This window comes from Lasioglossum baleicum, chromosome 8 (genome assembly GCF_051020765.1).
Source record: "Lasioglossum baleicum chromosome 8, iyLasBale1, whole genome shotgun sequence".
In the NCBI taxonomy this organism is placed as follows: Eukaryota; Metazoa; Arthropoda; class Insecta; order Hymenoptera; family Halictidae; genus Lasioglossum; species Lasioglossum baleicum.
This window is the reverse complement of record NC_134936.1, coordinates 2,981,000-3,000,334: the sequence shown is the minus strand read 5'-3', so window position 1 is coordinate 3,000,334 and position 19,335 is coordinate 2,981,000. Positions and strand designations below refer to the sequence as shown.

Sequence of the window (19,335 nt, the reverse complement as noted above, 5' to 3'; positions counted from 1 at the left end):
TAAATTGAATTATATTCCATTTTAAATTTATTTTATATTCACAATTTAAGTGTAAAATTTATTATTTATTATTAATTTATTACTTATTTTTTAATGTATTTATTATTTTTCGTGATCAAGAACGGTTACAAACATTTTTTGTCGAGATTTTCCCCGAAATAAAGGTTTCCTAGTGTTTTTGCCGTTTTCTGCCGCTCTCAGACCACTGTGGCGGCGCACAGTGGGCCAGATCGCCGCGCTAGCTGTTCACACCTATTTCACCATTATTTCAAAATATAAAGACCACATTAAATAGGTCGTTGGATTCATCTTGACGTCAGCTATAACATTATTTAATAAAAAATATGTAGTTATAAATAAATAATCAAGGTGCACACAATTTTTTATTAAAAAACAAAAATTATTGAAATTTTTTGTATTGAAATTTGTAGAAGACTTACTACTGATTACTTTTTGTACGAAACATTTTTTTGTCACACCATCGGAAATGTCTGAAGTGGTCGACCGCTGAGTGGTCGTCAATGCGTCTCGTGCAACGCGACTCGCCACGGAATTGCGTGCACGCGACGCTTTAAACCAACATAATTTCCAAACTTGGATCGATTTGGGTGGGAAATTTGCAGGATCTTTTAGAAGAGACGTTGCTGCAAATGTTCCACTTTGTTAGAGCACGACACTATGTAACTCTTTTAACTTATCCCTTGTCAAATGTGAAAAACTTTGACAGTATTCCTTAGTTGACTAAGTATTTTTTTTATAACAAATTATGAACATTAATGTTTAGTTCCTGGTGCGTTCTCAACATAGATGTACATTCTTCATACAAAAAAAAATTGGGCACTTAATCTTCAGTAGGTTTTCCAGGACAGCGTTATGAACAAAAAGAATTTTTTCGGTGATAAATTGTATCTGAAAAAGTTTGATCTTTGAACGCTTATTGTAACGAGAGTTTTTAATAACTTTAATTAATATTATCGGTTTCGAATGTAATGGACATTTAAGAAACGTTGTACATTCGTTAAAAATCGATATGAGGACTTTGATTTTTTAGCTCATGAACAGCTAGCGCGTCGATCTGGCCCAGATCGACGCGCTAGCTCTTCATGAGCCAAAAAATGAAAGTCCTCATATCGATTTTTAACCAACGCACAGTGATTCTTAAATGTGCATTACATTCGAAAACGATAATATTAGTTAAAGTTATTAAAAACTCTTGTTACAATAAGCCTTCAAAGATCAAACTTTTTCAGATACGATTTATCACCGAAAAAATTCCGTTTCTTCATAACGATGTCCTGGAAAACCTACTGAAGATTAAGTGACCAATTTTTTTTTATATGAAGAATGTATATCTATGTTGAGAACGCCCCAAGAACTAAACGTTAATGTTCATAATTTATTATTTTAAAAAATGCTTATAGTCAACTAAGGAAAATCGTCCAAGTTTTTCACCTTTGACAAGGGATAAGTTAAAATGCATGGAGAGGCAGGAGCTCTAACAAAGTGGAACATTTTCAGTAAAGTCTCCTCTAAAAGGTCCTGTAAAGATCTCGTCCCACTTGGTCCCGGTTTGGAAATTATGATGGTTTAAAGCATCGCGTGACACGTAATTCCGTAGCGAGTCGCGTTGCACGAGACGCATTGACGACCACTGACGACCACTCAGCGGCTCTTACGAGTCTAAAAACCTAACCCAGACCTATCTTATGAATTTCTTTGATTATACGGCCATTGATAAACATTCGAACTTCTTGCTAGCTTAGTTGAATCATTTGTATTTGAGAAACTACAGTAACAGCATCGTAGTATAGCATCACAGCAGTTTTTCCATATTGGAGACCTGTATTTTTCCTTTGTCAAGAGGAATTATAGTATAGAGTTTTGTTTATTCATAGATAAATAGAGTTATAAACGGAAAATCCGTATGATCAACTGAATATAGTCAGTGACTTTGTAAAATATAATACTTAATTTTGTTTGAATTTTTGTAATTCTTTAAATATAAGACAGTAATAACACATTTTTGTTATTTCATTAAATGTAATAAACTACATTCATTCAAAAATTATGGATTACCCTTGTTTGAATGCCTGAATAGCCAGTTTGCAATTATTATTTATTATTCACACGATTTTTCAGACATTTCCGGTGGTGTGACAAACAAATGTTTCCTACAAAAAGTAATCGGTACACAGTCTTTTACAAATCTCAGTACAAAAAATTCAAAAACAAAATTTTTTTAAATAAAAAATTGTGTTTACCTTGATTATTTATTTATAACTATATATTTTTTATTCAATAATATGATTGCTGACGCCAAGACTAATCCAACGATATATTTAATGTGGTCTTTATGTTTTGAAATAATGGTGAACAGCCAGTTTCCAAATAGTATTCATTATTCATACGAGTTTTCAGACATTTCCGGTGGTATGACAAAAAAATGTTTCCTACAAAAAGTAATCAGTACTCAGTCTTCTACAAATCTCAATACAAAAAAATTTGAATAATTTCTTTTTTTAAATAAAAAATTGTGGTCACCTTCAATATTTATTTATAACTATATATTTTTTATTTAATAACATTATAGCTGATGCCAAGACGAATTCAACGACCTATTTAATGTGGTCTTTAAGTTTTGAAATAATGGTGAAATAGGCGTGAACAGCTACCGAGCCATTCTGGCCCATTGTGCGGCGCGGCGCGGTAGCGTATTCACAGATGTCAGGCAGCCGCTGTACGTGGCGTGCTAATTTCTGCGAAGCACTAACTTTAAACACAGCTGCTAGAGGTAACAAATTATCGCAGCGAGTTCATGGGATACTCAATCGAATCGGCAGAATCTTTGCTTCAATCTGACGTTCGGATCATGGCATCACGATCATTTCTCGCCGAGATACAGCGAGTTAAAGGAAACATGGAAATTGTGCATTTTGTAAGGACATTTTCAGAAACACCTGGTATAGCGAAATGTTAATGAAATTGAAAAAACAAAAGGAGTGTCTTGAACAGAAAGAAACGCTCTTTCTATTGCTTTTTTGCACAAGATTCTATGATAATTTTTCGCTTTCTGGAGCCATTTAAAATTAAAAAGCCCATATTTACTTCAATGTTGAATAACTCGAATAAAAAAAAATCGCATAATATTCAACAACCAAACAATTTACACTGGAAAGATAGCCCTTCCAAATGCTATTAACATGATTTATCAAAAAAGTTTGTCGCTCCTCGTGTGATGTTCCAAAGTTGCACAAAATTTTTGTTAACCGTCAATGTTGTCTTCATCTCGCTATAACTTTGTAAAAAACCAACATAGCAACAATTTGAAACAGAGCATCTGAAACTAGGGGTTTCAGGCTTTCAAACCATTGTTTAGCAATATCGATACGGCAATTTTTGACGGAGTTAATGATCACGTAATGTGGGAGCAATTTTTCGGGTTCGCAGAAGTGATCCCTTAATTCTTTTGAGGAGTGCATACAGGGTGTTTGGTCTAAAACAGGACACCCTAAATATCTCTTCAGGTTATTGTGATGCAAAAAATATTTGTTATGTGTTGGAAAACTTTATTTTATTAAATAAGATGACTTTATTTATTCAATGCAAATATAAAGTTACACAGTGGATTAAACAGTGATCGTAATGTGAATGGAAAAAGATATAAACTGTATTGAGAGAGAGAGAGAGAGAGAGAGATCCATTATCGTTGGATTCCAACACCCTTCCTCAACGATAATGTTCCCTATTGTGCTATTAAACCGCAATTCTGTGCAATTGTCTTCAACCTCACTCCGTGCAATGGTTTTGTCATCATATCCGCAAGCATGTGTTCCGTTGGACAGTACTTGAAATTCATCACTCCTTTCTCCTTTAAATCTTTTACAAAATGAAATTTGGTATCTATGTGCTTTGTCTGATAACTAAACTTCTTATTAGCGATCACCTTTAGGCAGCTTTGATTATCTTCAAAGATGACCGCGACTTCTGGTATTTTGCACGTAAAATCTTCAACTAAACGACGTAGCCATAAACCCTCCTGGCATGCTTCTGCCAATGCAATATACTCGGCTTCCGTCGATGATAGTGCCACACACGTTTGCTTTCGACATCCCCAGCTAATCATTGTATTTAAATACTTAAAAATGTGGCCACTATTTGACTTACGATCAGTTGTATTTTCTGCCCAGTTAGCATCCGCATAACCAACGAGTCTCTTTTCTCCGTTAAGGTGACCAAGTTTCAATTCAAAATTCTTTGTTCCTTGTAAATATCGACCAACTCTTTTTACTTCTGTCCAATCTGCTGATGTGGGCTGCTTGTTAAATTGACTTAATATCGTAACGCTAGCTGCAATATCCGGTCTTGTATTTACAGCTTAATATAGTAATGCACCGATAAACTGCTGGTAAATCTCTTTGTGCTCCATCAACGGTTGGTCTTTTCGTGCTTTTAAGTAGCCTTTTGTTTCTGGTGTCTCGTATCCTTCCGGCTGCATCATGTAAATGGTTTCGTTTAAATCACCGTTTAAGAACGCTGTCTTTACGTCAAAATGTTTGACAATAAGACCCTGCTGACCTGCAATTGTTAGGAGCATTTTAAAGGTTGCTTGCCTGATCACAGGTGCGAAGACCTCATCATAGTCGACTCCAAATTTCTGCGAGAATCCTCGGGCTACTAGTCTCGCCTTGTACCTGTCGACCTTTCCTTGCGCACTTTTCTTGGTTTTACAGACCCATTTGCAGGTAACTATCTCTCTCCCTTTTGGCGCCGGTACGATGTCCCATGTATTATTCTTTGTTAGGGAATCTATTTCGTCGTTCATCGCTGTTATCCAATCTTCCTTGTTGTCTCCTGATAATGCTTCCTTCCTGGTCCTTGGATCTTCCTGTGAAGCTGTAGCTAGTCCTGAAATTGCCATACACCTATCGGGCGGTACTCCTTTATTTAATCGTTCAGATCTTCTGGGTTCTGATTCATTCTGTACTTCATTGTTATCATTATCATCCTCTTCATAAAACGATTCATCTTCTGTAGTATTTGTTTCGTTAATTGGACCGCTTTCTTCTGTACTTGATTCTTCAGATATTACCTCTTCGCTGTTAATGTCTTGCCTTTCTTCATTATTTAGATAAATAATGAATTTGAATTGCTGTAGCGTAAAATATGCTGTGATGTGTTCTGTACTGTATTAGAGCGACGACTGACTGGTTCGTCCCTGGAAAAACCTTTGGTCCCTTTTCTTAAGTGGGGGTGTCATAAACCACTTGGGCCAGGCAACGAAATCTCTGCTCCTACGGTCGAAATCGCACCATAGCCTGTCTCTGTATAACATTATCGTTGGATTCCAACATTATGTAATGTGCATGGTGTCAATGGACCAAATATCTGGCACGAATATTTTTTTCGGAGTTATCAAGGTCATCGATGTTTTTTTATACATAACTACATTTTTATTTTATTGCATCGTGTAACTGATGGAAAAATACATTCAGATATGTTTAATAACATTACCTTGACCTTGATCTGAAGGTAAAACTTTAATTTTCGAAGATCAAGGTCATTTCAAGTTCACGTTATTACACATATCTGAATGTATTTTTCTATCAGTTACAGTTACAAAGTTAGTTATGTATCAAAAAACATCGATGACCTTGATAACTCCAAAAAAATGACCTTCGGAAAAAATATTCTTGCCACATATTTGGTCCATTGGCACCATGCACATTACGTAACAAATATTTTTTGCATCACAATAATCTGAAGAGATATTTAGGTGTTCGTATTTAAACGGACCTGTATAGTACACGAACCCGACGAATCATTAAACTCGATTTTCATGGAAACAAAGCTACAAACGAAAAAAATTATTCTATCGACTTATTTTCTCATGTAGAATCACCGCCTCCACTGGATAGTCTGATGGATAGTTGTATTTTCATCAGTGCTAATAGAAAGAACACCGAAAACTGTAATAGTAAATGAAAATGGTTTTTCACATAAGCGTTTAATAGGTGATTAGCACCCATGCAAACGAAATCAGTGAATAAAATTACAAGTTACATTTTCATTACCTTGAGATTGTAAAAGAACACTTTCCGTTTATTTTGAAAATTAGAGGTCTGAAACAAGATCTAACTGCACTGTAAAATAGACTTTCTTTCTTCGAAAACTGATGAAAAATTCATAACACAGGGTTCGTGTTTATTAAAAAAATTGAATTTTATAAAAATCAAGAAAAACAATGATCGGAGTCAAGTTCAATGTGAAAAAAGGTAGAATCTATTTGACGATATAATCACAAAGCAATTACTAGACTGCGGACCTTTCTGCAAAATAAAAATTTTCTTCGTCACTTACAAGATGCAGGAACCATATAAAATTTTCTTCCTATCTTTAACAATTGTAATAAATTAAAAATAACATATAGAGATGTCCTTAAATCGTCTTAATGTTTCTACTATATTAAATTACATCTACATGTTTTTGTCATAAATCCGGAGTCTAGTAATCATTTATTGCAAAACAAATACACAATTCGAAAGAAAAGTTTAATTTACACGATTACAGAGTTACAACGAGATTATTTGTTTATCGAACATTCAAATGATTTTCACTATTCGTTCCTACATTTATACAAATTATATTTGCTGTGCTCTTCTTCTTATTAGTCCAGTCAATGAATGCTCATAAGAAGGGTGTAGAGGGAAATGGAAGGAACACAATTTTTAAATTTGGGTCATTGTTTGGACTAGTTAGGAGGTAAACATACTAAAAGTCCCTACTCCTAGGAGATGAGCGGGGTGCAGGGGGGCACGTAGAAGGTCCCCTGTTTCGGTTTTCCGCTTATATCTCGGAAACTATGGTTCCTAGCCATAAGATCATTCTATACAAAATTAAAGCTGACAAAATGTGCCATAAGATTGATTCCATTCAGTTTTTCGCTATCTCGCACAGTTTCCGAGATATCCGCGCTCAAAGTTCTCTAATTGGGAAAATGAAATTTTTGCCTCACGTTTTTTGCCTTATTTGAGCAGCTAACTCTTCAGAACAATTAGTGAACTTTGAACGCGGATATCTCGGAAACTATGCGAGATAGCGAAAAACTGAATGCAATAAATCTTGTGGCACATTTTGTCAGCTTTAATTTTGTGTAGAATAGTCTTATTGCTAGGACCCATAGTTTCCGAGATATAAGCGGAAAACGGAAAAAGGGGACTTTCTATGTGCCCCCCTGCACTCCGCTCACCTCCTAGGAGTGGGGACTTTTAGTATGTTTACCTCCTAACTAATCCAAACAAAGACACAAAGTTAAAAATTGTGTTCTTCCATTTCCCTCTACAACTTTTCGTTGACTGGACTATATTTGTTTTAACAACCTTTCGATAGAAGCAGAATGACGATCATTGGTGCAATTGTGTGTGTGTCTAAAATGTTGATTGAAGAACTTCTTTTATTTACAGAAACGTTAAGGAAGTACCCACCTGTGCCAATATTAACTAGAGATGCAACTAGCAATTACACGTTCAGCAATACGAAATTGTCGATTCCTGTGGGTACAAAATTATGGATACCTGTCTTTGCGATGCACAGAGACCCAGATATTTATCCAAACCCCGATAAATTCGATCCTGAAAGGTTTAACGAAAGTGAAAAGGTGAAAAGACATCCGATGCACTATATTCCATTCGGCGATGGTCCGCGAAATTGCATTGGTACGTAGACACGAACATTTCAAGCAAGATGTTTATGTCATTGTGACAATTGCAGAAATAATTTTCTTTCTTCACTCTTGTTATTCACTCATTATTCACTCATGTTACATTTAGACATATCGAACATTTAGCATTGAAGCCTTGTATATTTTCACACTAATGTACATTGTTATCGATAATGCATATATTGCTTATATTGAATTCTTATGTTTCAGGAGCACGATTCGCCATTTACCAAACAAAAATTGGTCTCATCAAGATTCTACAACATTATAAAGTTGACGTTTGCGAAAAAACACCTCTCACATACGAACTAAATCGGTTCGCCTTTTTACTTATGCCTGCTAAGCCATTATACTTGAAGTTTACAAAACTGAACTATTAATAAGATTTTTCCTAAAAGTGTATTATATTTCCACACACACACACACACACATAATTGAATTCATTAATATAGATTAATGAGTGATTTTTCTGCGAATTTAAAAATTATTTATTTAAGATTCGACCATTAGTGGTCCTTCTCGAGAAATTTTATAATTGGTTATTTCTCGAGAAATTTAAATCTAGGAATATTCTTATGAATCTTATTTATTTTATAACATATTTTCGGAAATGAACAAATACATATGTCCTACATTTTAATGTAGGTATTTAAATATCTCTGTTACTTGTGATTTTACGAAAAAATGTCAGGAGAAATTTGCACTGTTTAATAAAAATTTTTTTGGAAATCATATCTTCACGTTTGACCTTCATGGTAATCGGAGCTTGGTCCCCTTTTGACAATATTTACCTTTTCTTTTCTAAAAAATTTCCCCTGTCTCATTTAATTGTAGAAAAGTAAAGTCAAGAGATTCGCGTTGCCAGTTTTAGCACTTTATTTCGGTCACTCTGTACCGGGTATCAAAAAATAGTGTGTAAAAACCGATACTGCGTGATCCTCAACGTCAATTTTAAAGAGAACGGTTCATTTTTTGTAGGACACGATAGTAGAATCATAGAAAGAAATTTGACTTCGAAAAGCTGTCAAGGTCAATTTTGCAGCAAATTTTTTTAACAGATCTTCGCCGATCTTGATGTGTAGAATCACACTGTTTTTACACACAATTTCTTGACACCCAGTATATGTGCACGTGCACGCAACAAGCTACTCGCACGGAAGAATATCAGATGATGAAACACGGGACGAGAACTTAGTTGTTATGTACATGTTGTTCGTGACAGTTGATACGTGCCTCCTCTCCGCTTAAAGGCATCGTACAATTAGTTAAATACGATCTCGAAGTGTGTGATATATAAACATCTGAAATTGTGTAACAGGAATAGAAGATAGAAAGGATTGCAAGCTAGGATTACATAACTTGAAATCAGGTATCTTCTCATGTTCTTGATTATTTATCAATGGGCCCGATGAACTCTGTCCACCTGAAATATCTTCATTATTCTAAACAATACGCGGAAATATAACAATTGACGATTTCGGCGCCAGGTTCGATCAGTTGTAACACTACAGCAATTGTGCAATTATTTAACCATGTATCTCGACGTTTCGATCCCAATGTGGATCATTTTCATTAAGAAACATTTATTGCGTCTGAAAATTTTCGTAAGAAAAAATTAAATTTTGCAGGATAATTTTATACCACAGCCGTGTAAATCACAGGATCAAATAAATTTGATGCACTTACTTGTTGCGAAAAAGAGAGTGGAAAAAACATTAAGAATAAACTGTAATTTGTATAGAGACCATACATCAACTATGGACGCAGATATGTAACTGATTGTGAGCACCATGTGCTAACCACAACGTAAAAGAGTGAGGTGATTCATATGTAGACAGGCAGTTATTGATTGGTTGATCGATATCGATAATGGTGAAAACATAGTCACCTCTGGCGGCGAATTTGAACAGCGTAAAAGAACATTTCAATCAAAGTTGTACTGGGTAACAAAATTTCCTATTCTTTTACATCAACACTCATTTAAGATTGTGGCTTAATTGATAAGAATGAAACCGTAAAAACACATTTGTGGAGATGGTAAAGTAGAATCTAAATTATTATGGAAAAATCATCATAATTTTAAAATAATAAAATAATTTTTTCTTACGAAAATTTTCAGACGCAATAAATGTTTCTTAATGAAAATGATCCGCATTGAGATCGAAACGTCGAGGTACATGGTTAAATAATTGCACAATTGCTGTAGTGTTACAACTGATCGAACCTGGCGCCGAAATCATCAATTCTTATACAATCAATTACGATCGAGAAACATTCTTCACCTTTAATACGCGGAAATGTTTGAAATTAAAATTATAGGATTTAAAGCCATTGATAATATAGTCAAATTAGTTTTTTGACAAGTGGACGTGTAAAGGAGATATGAAGGTCATTTTCGTCATTTTCAATGTAATTCCTTATTTTAATAGACTAATAAATTCCGAATAAAAAAGTAATGAGGTATATTTGTCCTAGAATTTATCGTTTCTGAAATCATTTTATTCCGTTATGAATATTATGAAACAAATTCGAACCTTCCTTATTTCCTTATACGGAAAGTAATAGAACAAACCCAGATAGCACAAAGACATCTTAAAGTACGCCTAAAAGTTGCCTGACGCAAAACGTATGTACGTCTTTAAGTCGTACTTTACGTCTGTGGCACGTCGTTTTCACGTCTTTTTCACGTACTGTGTACGACTTTAACAGGTCTTTGTTACAAAACTGTGCGACTTTAAGTCGCCTCTCACAGGTCTTTTCGATGTCTTTAAGTTGTACGCAAAGACGCAAAAAAAGTTGTCTTTTTGGACATCTGTTACGCGTCATCCGGGCACCTTTTAGGCATCTTTTATGCATCTTTTACGCGTCCTTTCAGGCATCTTTTATGCATCTTTTAAGCGTCTTTTTTACGCGTCTTCCGGGCATCTTTTATGCATCTTTTTCAGACGCACAAAATCTTCAAATTTAAGAAAAAGTTATAAAAAAATTAGAATCTATATGGGTGTCCCAAACTAAGTGTAAGTCCCGGAAATGGGAGGTTCCTGAGACCATTCTAAGAGACATTTTCCTTTGCACCAATGTCAACTGCGGCTTTGTTTAGGAGTTATTAACGAAAAACACGGACCAATTAGAGCGCGCCCTGGGCTGCCGCGCCGCGCCGGCAAGCGAGTGTCGGTGGTACGTCGTGACATCGCAACGAACAAGAGTTTCTCGATTATGTGAGTGCTCTCCGATTTCAATGAGCTTTGGATATGTGGTCAAGATCATTATTCTGAACAACATTTCTCTTTAGACTTTTTGGCGATCGGCTTTAGTTTACGAGATTATTGCGAGAAACTTTACTTGTAAATCCATGGGATCGATGTACTACTAGCTTCTATCCGATTTCAATGAGCTTTGGATATGTGGTTAAGACCATTATTCTGAACAACATTTCTCTTTAGACTTTTTGGCGATTGGCTTTAGTTTACGAGATTATCGCGAGAAACTTTACTTGTAAATTTATTATGGGTGTTCATGATAGCGGACACGGCCTGCTAATGTCTCCGAAACTAAAGCCGACCGTCAACCATTTCAAAGGAAAAAGATATTTAAAACGTCGAGTTTTATAAATAACATTATTTCAAGGTCATTGAAATCGATGAAGACCCGGATGATCCTTACCCGACCTACGGCAACTTTACCCGAACGAGAAAAGAGGCAGAAACTGATTGTTTTAAAAACTTACTTATTCAGCCGTAAATCCATTTGCTGCTTCGAAATGTGTGTCAATGGGTCAGTCGGTGACGAACTGCACAGGTGTCTTCAGGTATACGACAGTACCGCAATCCTAGGGGCGTACATGCAAGTCAACGAACTGCACAGACGGTGGTAGAAGGCCTAAGGGATGCGGGGTCAAGTCGACGATCCAGAATTTCACTTTCACTTTCGAATCGATAAATAATTCGTATGTTTATTTCACACAGATGCCTTGAAATTTCTCCACACTCACAATCACTGTTCACATTTGTCAACACATAGTTATGCACTAATAATAATTGCCATATCCCTTGTACTGCTGCACAAATCACAACAATCAGGTAATGCAATCACTAGACCGCGGATTTCATGCATTTGTAGCAAACATGAGTAGGTGCATTTTAATACAGTAGAGAGATTAAAATAATTTCAAAACACCATAGTATTATTTTCAACTTCTTAAAATGATCACAGTGAGAATCAAATATCTGTCTGGCTCCTGTCCCTTGTAATAGCGGCAGCCAACATTAATTTTGCATAAAGATCCGCAGTCTAGTGATTAGTTTAAATATCAATATCAAAAACACAGCTAATAGCAACCGTTAGCTTTGAATTGACAAGTCTTTGGAGATGTGCTCTCTACCGCGGCTCGAACGACACTGATTTTCCGCAAGATTTTTCTAAAGAATTTAGGAAGGGCATTTAGAGTGTCGAAATTCGAAATGCACGCAGTAGCACGTTTACGAAAACGACGGGACGGTTAGACGAAAAACAGAACGCGAGGAGGACTGCTGTAAGATTTATGGCAAACACATGTTTAGTTTTTCCTGCAGATTGGTACGCAGAGTGGATCGGTAACCATTCGAAAACGTCGTCTGTCCTTTTTTAGAAAGTTTCTTAAGGAAGGTATAGGACAATAGGGATGCTACGCTGACCTGACATTTTTACCCCCTGCTGGGTAAAAGGACGGATGACGTTTTCGATCGCGCGGTTACCCATCGACTCTGCGTACCAATCTGCAGGAAAAACTAAACATGTGTTTGCTATAAATCTTACAGCGGTCCTTCTAGCATTCTGTTTTTCGTCTAACCGTCCCGTCGTTTTCGTAAACGTGCTACAGCGTGCATTTCGAATTTCGACACACTAAATGCCCTTCCTAAATTCTTTAGAAAAATGTTGCGGAAAATCAGTGTCGTTCGAGCCGCGGTAGAGAGCACATCTCCAAATACTTGTCAATTCAAAGCTAACGGTTGCTATTAGCTGTGTTTTTGATATTGATATTTAAACTAATCACTAGACTGCGGATCTTTATGCAAAATTAATGTTGGCTGCCGCTATTACAAGGGACAGGAGCCAGACAGATATTTGATTCTCACTGTGATCATTTTAAGAAGTTGAAAATAATACTATGGTGTTTTGAAATTATTTTAATCTGTCTACTGTATTAAAATGCACCTACTCATGTTTGCTACAAATGCATGAAATCCGCGGTCTAGTGATTGCATTACCTGATTGTTGTGATTTGTGCAGCAGTACAAGGGATATGGCAATTATTATTAGTGCATAACTATGTGTTGACAAATGTGAACAGTGATTGTGAGTGTGGAGAAATTTCAAGACACACATTTCGAAGCAGCAAATGGATTTACGGCTGAATAAGTGAGTTTTTAATACAATCAGTTTCTGCTTCTTCTCTTTTTTTACGATTATCTCGTAAACTAAAGCCAACCGCCAAATAGTCTAAAGAGAAATGTTGTTCAGAATAATGGTCTTGATCACATATCCAAAGCTAATTGAAATCGGATAGAAGCTAGTAGTACATTGATCCCATGGATTTACAAGTAAAGTTTCTCGCGATAATCTCGTAAACTAAAGCCGATCGCCAAAAAGTCTAAAGAGAAATGTTGTTCAGAATAATGATCTTGACCACATATCCAAAGCTCATTGAAATCGGAGAGCATTCACATAATCGAGAAACTCTTGTTCGTTGCGATGTCACGGCGTACCACCGACACTCGCTTGCCGGCGCGACGCGACGCGGCTCTGGTCGCGCTCTGATTGGTCCGTGTTTTTCGTTAATAACTCCTAAACAAAGCCGCAGTTGACATTGGTGCAAAGGGAAATGTCTCTTAGAATTGTTTCAGAAACCTCCCATTTCCGGGACTTACACTTAGTTTGGGACACCCTGTATATTAATACTTTCATGCACTGCATTCCACTTTGTCTCTGAAAAAACCTTATTACAATTTAGAAATTTTTATGTAGTTGGGCGGGATTCGAACTCTGGACTTACCGTTTAACTTCATGATGGCTTCCTCGCTGATCCATGCGAACCTTTGCTGTTAGATCCATTACTTTTTATTCTTATAGGCTCAAATCATATATATTATTATATAAATAATATTAATAATAATAAGTTTATAAAATTTAATTTAATTTTTTAAGTTTATAAAAGTTTATTAAATAATAAGTTTATCTCTTCTAATAATTATATAATTATTATATATTAATTATATATAATATATTATATAAAAAATATTTTAACACGTTATTAACACGTATTTTAACATATTATATAATTATTAGAAGAGATAAACTTCTGTTAAAATATTTTTTAGGTAAAAATCAAACTACTTTTTTTTCAATGAAGCATAGTACTAGTACATTAGCGATTAAGAGATATACATATTTTCGTAAGTACTTCAATGGTTTCTGCCGTGGAAACGGCGTCTCGGAAGAGGCAACTTTTACACGTCCATAAAGGCATCTCTGCTGGGACGACGTTTTCACGTTTGAAGGCAGGTGCCTTTTATGCATCTCATTTCTGACGTGAAAACGACGTGTCAAAAGAGGCAACTTTTACACGTCCATAAAGGCATCTCTGCGTGGACGACGTTTTCACGTTCGAAGGCAGGTGCCTTTTATGCATCTCATTTCTGACGTCAAAACGGCGTACCAAAAGAGGCAACTTTTACACGTCCATAAAGGCATCTCTGCTGGGACGATGTTTTCACGTCAGAAATGAGATGCATAAAAGGCACCTGCCTTCAAACGTGAAAACGTCATCCCAGCAGAGATGCCTTTATGGACGTGTAAAAAGCGTCTTACTGAGACGTAAGACGTAAAGACGTGGAAAAGACGTGAAAACGGCGACTCTAGTCGTCCTGTGCTATCTGGGAACGAAGTCAAGTTATCTCAGAAACGGTACGTTCAGGAGAAATGTAATTTTAGTACTATTTTTATTTGAAATAAGTAATTCTATTTAGGAAACCGAAAGTGTGTCTTTTATATGTCCTTGCGAAGCGTGTCTGGATGCAGCGTTTTACGATCCTGGTGCCTCGTATACTCTATTTGTCACGCAAACTTGTGCATCCCACCGCGCATCAAAAAGTTACGACGAATGGGGTATGGATCGCAATGCTGCGTCCAGATCCAGAGTCCAGCGTTACCATATTCACCGGCCGCCAGGCCCCTTGCGTTTCCGTACCTCGCCTAGATGCTCCGTCAAGCCAGTGATGCCAAGGCTGTGGTACTGTGGTACTAAACCATACCCCCACCATAGCTTACTATTGCCCCTACGTATCCTTTCCAACACGCCCGCGCGCTACACTCACCAGCGTACCTCTATGGATACAGTAGAGGTACGCTGGTGAGTGTAGCGCGCGGGCGCGTTGGAAAACAACGTAGGGGCAATAGTAGGCTATGGTGGGGGTATGGTTTAGTACCACAGTACCACAGCCTTGGCATCAGTGCGTCAAGCCAGCCTTCGCTTCCCCACCGCTTCACTCACTACCGCTGCCGCGTACCGCGTGGTGCATGCTACCGAGTGGCGCAGAAAACACCGTACGCTTATACAAGCTGATTTGCTTCGGAAAGGTAGGCTATATACTGCTATAATGAAATAAATTTATTCGTGTATTGTTCAATAAACACAAATTAAGGTTTGAAAAATGTATATTTACGCCCTGGTAATTACAATCACTGCTATTGCTTTCGCTAGTATTCTATTCACTTTAAGTGCAATAACCAAAAATAAAATTTTCCAAACGTCTGATCTTTTAGTTCACAATCTTTTAGAATATTGTCACAAGTTTTTAAAAGAAATAGGTTGTAATTTTATAAACTACGAGGTCCTTGCAGGAGCACCGACCCTACACGAAATCGATCCCTTTAAAAGCGAAAATTTATTGCCTCTCTAAGCAATTTACATTGGAGGAAAGGCGAAAAGTACTCTTGACGAGATTAAACAAGCAACAGATATGTACTTACGAACAGGAAAAAATGACGACATTTCTTCAAAATTGCCAAAAATTTTACCAGACGACATATAAAGGTTTTATAAAGAGATTGCCATTTAATAATAATTTTATAAAGGCTCTGGAATTTTTTTAGAGCCTTCTGTTGCATTAGACATTACGAAACATACAGGCCAAGTAGATGATATTTTAAATTTTGAATCGAACTTCGATAGAACAGCATGTAGGGATGAATGACACGCCCTAGGTTGTTTAACTGTTCTTAAGAATGATATGAGAGAGAGTTTACTGCAATTAGAAATCGTTCAATTTTGGGACGAAATTAATAAGATGTGTGAGCCTAACGATACAAAGCCATTTAAAAATATTTCAAGTTTGGCACTGGCATGTTTATCGTTATCACACTCAAACGCTGAAATTGAACGATTTTTCTCCTTAGTAAGTAAAATGAAAACGCCAGATCGCAATCGACTGCAGCCTCAAATGGTTGCTGCACTCGGTAGAATTAAATTAGAATTTAGGAATACTCGTATGCAATGTAGCGATTATATTATAAGCGACGATTTTGTACAAAATTTTAATAGCGGTATGTACAAAAAAGAAAGTATACCGCAAGAATTTGCAAATTTAATTATAGAAAGCGAAAGCGAACTTACCAGCGAAAGCGATGATTGTAATTAGCAGGTCGCAAATATACATTTTTCAAACCTTAATTTGTGTTTATTTAACAATATACACGAATAAATTTATTTCGTTGTTGCAGTATAGCCTACCTTTAGGTAGAATGGAATACCAGCGAAAGCAATAGCAGTGATTGTAATTACCAGGGCGTAAATATACATTTTTCAAATCTTAATGTGTTTATTTAACAATATACGAATTTTATTTCATTATAGCAGTATAGCCTACCTTTCCGAAGCAAATCAGGTTGCATAAGTGTACGGTGTTTTCTGTAGTGGTAAGAGTGGGGCAAGCGAAGGCTGGCTTGACGGAGCATCTAGGCGAGGGACGGAAACGTAAGGGGCCTGGCGGCCGGTGAATATGGTAACACTGGTCCAGAGTCCAGACGTACTTAGAAGATCCCGGCTTTACTTCGTCGTTTTCACATCCTCGCGACGATGCAACCAAGATCCCTCGAAGTCGGTTTAATTTTTTTTTATAAAATTGTTTTCGGTAGACGATCGCATTTTATTAGAGATACTAAGCGTCGAACAATTCTCAATTGTTCTTAACATTTACACATATATTCGCACTCTATCTACGAATAACCTAGACTCTTTCAAAACACATAGTGTTTGGCAGAATGCTCATGAAACTTTCAATGCTGTATTTGCTGCAGACATTAATTTAAAACTTATTTATGGTAAAGGTATTTACCCAGATAGCACAAAGACATCTGAAAGTTGCCTACCGCAAGACGTAAGTACGTCTGACAGACGTCTGCTACGTCTGTGGCACGTCGTTTTCAAGTCTTTGGTACGTCTTTAACAGGTCTTTGTTACAAAACTGTGCGTCTTAAAGACGGTTCTCGCAGGTCTTTTTGACGTCTTAACGATGTACGTTAGACGTAAAAAAATTGCCTGAAAGACGTATCTTTAAGACGTCTTTTTGGACATCTTTTATGCATCTTTTCGGAGGTCTCTCAGGCATCTTTTAGACATCTTTTTCAGACGCACAAAATCTTCAAATTTAAGAAAAAATTATAAAAAAAATTAAAATCTATTATATTACTACCTTCATGCACTGCTTGAGAGAATATTCCACTTTGTCTTCAAAAAAACCTTATTACAATTTAGAAATTTTTACGCAGTTGGACGGGATTCGAACTCGGGACTATCCTTTAACTTCATGATGGCTTCCTTTTTATTATTACCACGCTTATATTAGTTTGCCGTGTCGTTGTTGTATGCGTCAAATCTTGTAATCGAATTTTAAACCACTTCCCGATGAGCTAGAGACTTGAAACTTCAAACATAGCTCAGAACTGGGTGACAATGCAATACTAAAAAACAAATTTTTTTAAAAAACTATGCGTTTAGGAGATATAAACTATTCAAAATTTAACCATTACACCTCCCCGCGCGACGCTCGGTAGTACGTCATCGCGGCCAGCGATCCCCACTCCGCGCGCAAGCGCTTACCTACTCCACTATGTGTTCTCACTCCGACTCATCCCCACTCCACTGGCCCACTTCGCATCGAAGGCAGTGATGCCAAGGCTGTGGTACTGTGGTACTAAACCATACCCCCACCATAGCCTACTATTGCCCCTACGTATCCTTTCCAACACGCCCGCGCGCTACACTCACCAGCGTACCTCTATGGATACAGTAGAGGTACGCTGGTGAGTGTAGCGCGCGGGCGCGTTGGAAAACAACGTAGGGGCAATAGTAGACTATGGTGGGGGTATGGTTTAGTACCACAGTACCACAGCCTTGGCATCAGTGATCGAAGGAGCTCAGTTTACTTACTGAGTTGGTTAGGATAAGGTCGGGGTGGAGGGCGACAAGGACCGGCGATCCTGCTCGGTAAGCGGCTCGCGGTCGTCACTACAAACCAATATGGCGGCGCCCTTACCTGTCAAAAACACTGCAATAGCTCCTGAACGATTGATCCTACAGAATGGAAACTTCGATTTGCAGCCGCCACATGACACAATATTTTTCCTTTTACAAAAGATGGTTGAATTTAATGGTTGAAGTGGTAATTAAAATCGATTACAAGATATGTAAAGACTAAAAAGTATCATAGAAATTAAAAAAATATATAAAAAAAACTTTTTAAAAACCACGCTTATATAAAATTGCACTAAAAAGGAGAAAATAATTTTTTTACACATTAGCGACAATAAATAAAAGCGTGGAGCGCTGAACTATATTGACGCAATCTTCGTAGGCGCTTCACGCTTTTATTTATTGTCGCTGATGTGTAAAAAAATTATTTTCTCCTTTTAGTGCAATTTTATATAAGCGTGGTTTTTAAAAAGTTTTTTTAATATATTTTTTTATTTTTTTGAAAATATGTTTATTGGTTTACATAATAACATTCTCTTATAATTAGTGGTACCAACGGGTAAACATAACAAAAAATAACCAACGAATCTTAGGGATTAATACATAATTGATTGCACGTTTACAATACTCTTACGCATACTATCTTAGTTAGTCTAAATATTTCGGTTCTGTTTTAATGTAATAATAGTGAAAAAAATTTTTTTGGTAAGTACTTTGGTTTAAGGAACACTTAGTTTATTTTGGGGAAAAACAGTGTGCTACACATGTTAAAACCCCAAAAGTCAGTCATGATGGCTTCCTCGCTGAGCCATGCAAACCTTTACTGTTAGATCCATTACTTTTTATTCTTATAGGCTCAAATCATATCAAATCATATATATTATTATATAAAAAATTAAATTAAAATATTTTTTAGGTAAAAATCAAACTACTTTTTTTTAATGAAGCATGTTTTGTTTCTCGTGATGCAAATAATTATCTCGTTTGAATTCCACGCAAGTGTTTATTTATAATATTTACAACACGGTCACCGGCCGAATTAACATTGGGTGACTGTTTAATCCGAAGCAATGGATATAGCGGTAGATGGCGGAAAACGGCGCGTTTACAG

The 19,335-nt window shown here is 36.6% G+C and overlaps 2 protein-coding genes across 3 annotated transcripts in view; both read left to right on the top strand.

Moving 5' to 3' along the window:
- LOC143211678 (putative cytochrome P450 6a14) overlaps nucleotides 1-8,449 on the top strand; it is a 78,405-nt gene extending 69,956 nt beyond the window's left edge. For both annotated transcript variants that reach the window (XM_076429543.1, XM_076429544.1), the window contains 2 exons: nucleotides 7,461-7,712; nucleotides 7,928-8,449. In XM_076429543.1, coding sequence (XP_076285658.1) covers nucleotides 7,461-7,712; nucleotides 7,928-8,097 — 422 coding nt within the window. In that variant the 3' untranslated portion in view covers nucleotides 8,098-8,449. The remainder of the gene's footprint in view (nucleotides 1-7,460; nucleotides 7,713-7,927) is intronic.
- A 1-nt stretch (nucleotide 8,450) lies between these two features.
- The window catches only part of LOC143211677 (putative cytochrome P450 6a14), a 63,350-nt gene continuing 52,465 nt past the window's right edge, over nucleotides 8,451-19,335 (top strand). The window contains exon 1 of the mRNA XM_076429540.1: nucleotides 8,451-9,086. The gene's annotated coding sequence lies outside the window, so the exon portion shown is untranslated. The remainder of the gene's footprint in view (nucleotides 9,087-19,335) is intronic.